Source organism: Mandrillus leucophaeus, unplaced genomic scaffold (assembly GCF_000951045.1).
Source record: "Mandrillus leucophaeus isolate KB7577 unplaced genomic scaffold, Mleu.le_1.0 Scaffold457, whole genome shotgun sequence".
Lineage (NCBI taxonomy): Eukaryota > Metazoa > Chordata > Mammalia > Primates > Cercopithecidae > Mandrillus > Mandrillus leucophaeus.
This window is the reverse complement of record NW_012104887.1, coordinates 429133-435204: the sequence shown is the minus strand read 5'-3', so window position 1 is coordinate 435204 and position 6072 is coordinate 429133. Positions and strand designations below refer to the sequence as shown.

Genomic DNA, 6072 nt, shown 5'->3' with positions numbered 1-6072 from the left:
CGAGGTGGGCAGATCACAAGGTCAGGAGATCGAGACCATCCTGGCTAACATGGTGAAACCCCGTCTCTACTAAAAATACAAAAAATTAACTGGATGTGGTGGCGGGCGCCTGTAGTCCCAGCTACCTGGGAGGCTGAGGCAGGAGAACAGCGTGAACCCGGGAGGCGGAGCTTGCATTGAGCCCAGATCATGCCCCTGCACTCCAGCCTGGGTGACAGAGCGGGACTCCATCTCAAAACAAACAAACAGACAAACAAACAGAAAAAAGAAGCTAACATGCTTCCCCAGTGGGAGAAAAGATGACAGTATAAAATTGGTTTGCAGCAAGAAGTATATTAAGACATTGACCAGAATCCTTTTATTACTTATTTTGTTTTTATTCTTTGATACAGGGTCTCACTTTGTAATCCAGAATGGAGTACAGTGGCGTGATCTTTGTTCACTGCAGCAGCAAACTCCTGGACCCAAGTGATCCTCCCACCTCAGTCTCCTGAATAGCTGGGACTACAGCCATGTGCCACTATGCCTGGCTAATTTTTAACAATTTTTTGTAGAGGCAGGGTTTTACCATGCTGCCCAGGTCGGTCTCAAACTCCTGAGCTCAAGTGATCCAACCACCTTGGTCTCCCAAAGTGGTGGGATTACAGGTGTGAACCACTGTACCTGGCCTCTAAATCCATATAAATCAATTATTCACACTCTGAGCAGAATATTCAGTATTTTTTTTCTTATAATATAAATGATGTGGAAAACTGGAGAACCAAAGAAGGACGACAAGACTATCTAAAAGTGTTAAGTTTTTCATTAGGAAGAAAATGACTTCATGACAGTCCTTAACACAACGATAGAACTTGAGGAAATATGTATTCCTTGATGTTGTCTATGCATTTGCAATAATAAACAATGAAAATATGGTTACATTTTAGAAAGAGATAGGCCTGTGGTATTGTCACAAGGGTATACAAGTACTGAGAATGACTGCTGAGGGAGTGGTCTCCATTGGTGGTGACCCTCAGAAGATACCTTGTGTTTCCACATGGCCTAGACATCTGGAAGGCAGAGATCCTAAGATTCCATGACACCCCCACCTTCTAATTCTGTTATCATGACTCCAGACTGTTACCTGGCACTGGGTCTTACCTCTGGCATTCCTATCAGAGCCTGAACCACAGACAGTACCTTAGACTCTAAGCTCAGGCACCTTGTGCCTTGTTTTTGTGGCTGAGGATTCTCAGAGTTGTGGGATGCTGACAAAGTTTATCCCAAAAGTAAGTAATGAATCAGATCTGCTTTCTTTTAACTCGTTTAAATCCTTTGTTTAATGTAAAGAAACTTTATTGGGGTGTAATTTACATACAATAAAATTTACCCATTATAATTGTACAGTTCAATAATTTTTAGTAATTTACCCAAGTAGTGCAACCATTACCATAATCCATGCATTTGTTTTTAATGTATTATTTGTTTGGGTTTATTCTCCCTAGGCTCTGATTCCACTTCCTCCGCAAGCTTCAGCATGGCCGTATCTCCCACCACTTGTTTTGGTCCAAACGCAGAAATAAGCATCCTGGAAACCAATCAGTACTTGTGCTCTGAACTGGAAAAATGCAAACAGAACTTCCGAGACCTCACAGAGAAATTCCTGACATCCAAAGCTACTGGCTACTCCCTGGCCAATCACCTGCAGAAATACAGTAGGTCCCACAGGGGCATGGTCACCAAAGTGATAAATGATTGTCCATTTTCCTCTGTGAAATGAAACACTGCAGACTTTATTCTCTATCAAAATTAATTTTATCCTAACTACCCTCCCAAAAAGGTAGAAGAGGGCATTTTACTCTCAATTTGCCAAGGACAGAAAAACTGAGGCACAAAGGTGTAACGTTTGCAGGGCGAATGTAGTGAGGAATAGAGACCAAAACCTTGGTTTAGGCATGAAACTGTCTTTCCCTTCTCAGCAATGAGTATCAGCTTCTACAAACATGTAACATCACTGTTGGTTAAAACAGCTCAGAATTCAATTTAAACTTTTTAAAGAACACCCATTTGCAAAGCACTGCGCCAGAGGTGAAAGAGGTAATGGTATGTACCTTATCTGCCTTGAAGGAACTTAAAACTACCTATTCTCAACTGAGTCACAGATATGTGGAGATGCGAACTTCAATAGCAGACACGGAGAAAAGTCTTTATGATACCTGGATCAAGATTCTCTTCCCACAGAAGTTTAAATAAGTTCAAATAAGCCATTCCTCATGCTCTGGTTAGATTGAGGGTATTTCCAGAAAATCAGAGACTTTGTAACACCCTTTCTGTCTCTCTCTGAGTATCAGCTTTACAGACAGCAAACAACTGCAGGTGGACGTCCAGGATCAGAGCTATGAGACATATGGCCAAAATGAGAACAAGGCCAAGTGGAGCAGACCGCCGTTCTCAGTAGAAGGCCAGGCCAGGTTAGGGGCTGACCCTTTCCTCTCCACAGTCAGCTCTCACATTTGTAAATCCACTATAAAACCCCCAAACTGTTACTAATAGGGAAGAGAGAAGCTGTAATGACAAGGAAACATGGGAACAAGGGCATGAGAGGAACAGGGATATTAGAAGAGGATTCTGGTTAACATTGAAATTAAGTTTGCTTTCCAATTTCCACAATTATTTTAAAATAAATCATTGTGTGGGGGGTGGCTAAAAGTTGCTGTCTAACTTACTGTCATAGAAAAGTAAAGCCAAAAGCCCACTTATTAAAGAAGGGATAAGATGAGCTTTGGTGTGTGGAAAAACTAATTAAAAAAAAATAAACTTCATTCATTGTAACTGTAGGAAAAAAATTTCTCAAGCTAGAGAAGAAGAAAAATACTACCTAAGACCTTAGTATGAAGGTATTATTGTGTGGTAATTAAAGAGCATATGCCCTAGGGCCAAATTTCCTGGGTTCAAATCTAACTTATTGTCACTGTGCCTCAGTTTCCTCATCTGTAATGGTAATAGAGTAGTAACTACCTCTTTGGATAGTGGTGATGATCACATGATGATAATTCTTAAAAACCTACTGCAACAGTACCATGACAAACACTACGTGTTGGTTCTCCCTTTAAAACACCACTTATTAGCATTTGGGCATATATCATTTGGATCATTCTCCTCCATATGCAGTTTTACACAGTTGTATACAGATAAATGTTTAAATCTTTGAAATATTTTGGGATTATTGAAACTCTTGAAACAGGAGAAATATCAGTCCTATAGTTCTTAGTATCCTCCCAAACACACAGGAAGTCATTATTTCATGCCCTCATGTTCATGTTTTACTTAAGAGGCTGTAAGGCTTGGTAAATTGGCCTTAAGATTTGAAGTCATGGCCGGGCGCATTGGCACACTTGCTGTAATCCCAGCAATTTGGGAAGCCAAGGTGGGTGGATCATTTGAGGTCAGGAGTTTGAGACCAGCCTGGGCAGCATGGTGAAGCTCTGCCTCTACTGAAAATGCAAAAACTAACTGGAAATGGTGGAACACACTTGTAATCTCAGCTCCCTGGGAGGCTGAGGCAGGAGAATAACCCAGGAATCAGAGGTTGCAGTGAGCCAAGATCGTGCCATTGCACTCCAGCCTGGACAACAAAGTGAGATTCCATCTCAAAAAAAAAAAAAAGATTTGGAGTCAAACCTCAGGGGATGTGAATTCTGACTGCCTCATTCCAGTTGAATCATCTTGTCAAGTTATTTTATCAGCCTGTGGGCTTTTCTTTCCTCATCTCTAAAATGGGGAGTAGTTGAGAGACTGAGGAATAAAGATATGGAAATCCCAGTGTAAAGCCTCGTACTGGGGACGCTTTTATCCTTGAGATAGACCCTGCCTCCTGTCCTGCAGGCAGTGACCACAGTAGCATGTCTGGCCTTCCGTGATGCAGGCATGTCTGTCTTTTCTCAGAGTGTGAAGAGTGCAAAGACCTTATAAAATCTGTGCTGGAGGAGGAGCTGCAGTTTCAGGAGAGGGAGCTGGCCGAATTGCCGAGGCCAGCTGCAAGGCTCCGGTAAGGAGGTACCTCTGTGGGAAGTGTATAAATACTGTTTGAAGTGGGGCAGCCCAGGCTGGTAGAACAAAGAGAAAATTTGTGTGTGGAGAAGGGCAGAAATGTATGAGGCAGGCACAGAACTAGACTAAGACACAATGAGGCTATGGTCCAGTTAGGTGTCTAGGGTTTTCCATTAAATAGCATATTAGTAAAAGGGAGACAGCTGCCTGCGTTGGAATACTAGCAATGTGGCTTCTATCTGTGTGTTCTTGGTCAAATTTACTTCACTTTTCTTCATGTCATCAACCTAGGCTACCTCATTTATAAAATGGAAATACTGACAGTATCTACCTTAGAGGGTTATGAAGATTAAATGCACAATTGCAAGTAGTTAGGACCATCTCTAACATGTAAAAAACTCTGAACAACTGTTTTCTGTTACTATTATATTTGTTCCCATTTATAGATGTGGTGATTGTCAGCATTTTCTATAAGAGATATTTTCAAACTTTCCAAAGTGCCTTTCATGATAAGAATGTTTCTCCTCCAAACTTTTTAAAAAACTGTTATACTAGGTGGAGTATTAACTGCTAGGGCTATGGGATAGATAGATGATTGAGCAGCTGTTGTTTAGAAAGAATTATTTGCTCAGGACCAGCATTGACTATCCTTAGAGGGTTTCAGACATAAGGTAGATTGTAGCATTTGAAACTTCTTTTAATGCTTTGTTGAAATGAAATCATAGAAGCTCAAATGTGTAAAACTCACCAAAGCACAGATAGTTGATTGAAGGGGGGACCAGTACGTGTCTTTACTTCCCCTGACACTTTCTAGTAACTCTAAGGAATAGAGTTTGAAAGAGGACCTGCGGATAACTACTTAGAAGAATATCAGGGAGAAAACTCGAGCATGAGATGGGGTAGATGACTGTAAATGTTCAGTCCAGCTCTGGGATTACATGGTTCTAAACATTAACTGAATAACTACTTGTATGTGTACATACTACCGGATGCTGTAAGTTGGGTAATAGGTGGCACTGTCCTTAGACTCACAGAGCTCACACTCCACGTTGGAACCCACGTGTATTAGTCCATTCTCACACTGCTATAAACACGCAGCTGAGACTGGGTGATTTATAAAGAAAAGAGGTTTAATCGGCTCATGGTTCTGTGGGCTGTACAGGCTTCTGCTTCTGGGCAGGCCTCAGGAAACTTACAATCATTGCGGAAGTCGAAGTGGAAGCAGGTATGGTCTTCACATGGCCAGAACAGGAGAAAGAGAGAGAGCAAAGAGGGAGGTGCTACACTTTCAAAAACCATACCTCATGAGAACTCACTCACTATCACGAGAACAGCAAGGGGGAAATTCGCCCCCAAGATCCAGTCACCATCCAACAGGTCCCTCCCCCACCACTGGGGATTACAATCCAACATGAGATTTGGGTGGGGACAGAGAGCCAAACCATATCACCATGAGATATATTTATACAATAATTATAAAACAATGAAATCCCACACAGAGTAATGAAATTACTACTCAGAACTTTATTTTATTTTATTTTATTTTTGAGATGGAGTCTTACCCTGTTGTCCAGGCTAGAGTACAGTGGCATGATCTTGGCTCACTGCAACCTCCACCTCCCAGGTTCAAGCAATCCTCCTACGTCAGCCTCCCAAGGAGCTGAGAGTACAGGTGCACACGCCAGCTAATTTTTGCATTTTCAGTAGAGATGGGGTTTCGCCATATTGCCCAGGCTGGTCTCAAAACTGACCTCAGGTGATCCTCCCACGTTGGCCTCCCAAAGTGCTGGGATTACAGGCGTGAGCCACTGTGCCCAGCCAGAACTTTAGGTTTAACAGCCTACTTACTGATTATGGCCTATCTTCATGTCATGCAAAATAATACTGTCCTGCTTGACCTTTCCACTGATTTTTCTTTTTAATTTTCAATTAATACCAGAGATACCTGCCCAACACTTTTGAACCTGGCTTTTTTTTTTTTTTTTTTTTTTTAATTATAGAGATGCAGTTTCTTGAAATATGACAAATCTTTTTTTATTATAT

At 41.6% G+C, this 6072-nt stretch overlaps 1 protein-coding gene across 1 annotated transcript in view; it reads left to right on the top strand.

The window, feature by feature from the left end:
* LOC105549806 overlaps window positions 1-4031 on the top strand; it is a 23353-nt gene extending 19322 nt beyond the window's left edge. Inside the window, exons 3-4 of the mRNA XM_011994452.1 lie at window positions 1485-1694; window positions 3925-4031. Coding sequence (XP_011849842.1) covers window positions 1485-1694; window positions 3925-4031 — 317 coding nt within the window. The remainder of the gene's footprint in view (window positions 1-1484; window positions 1695-3924) is intronic.
* Window positions 4032-6072: the final 2041 nt, after the last annotated feature.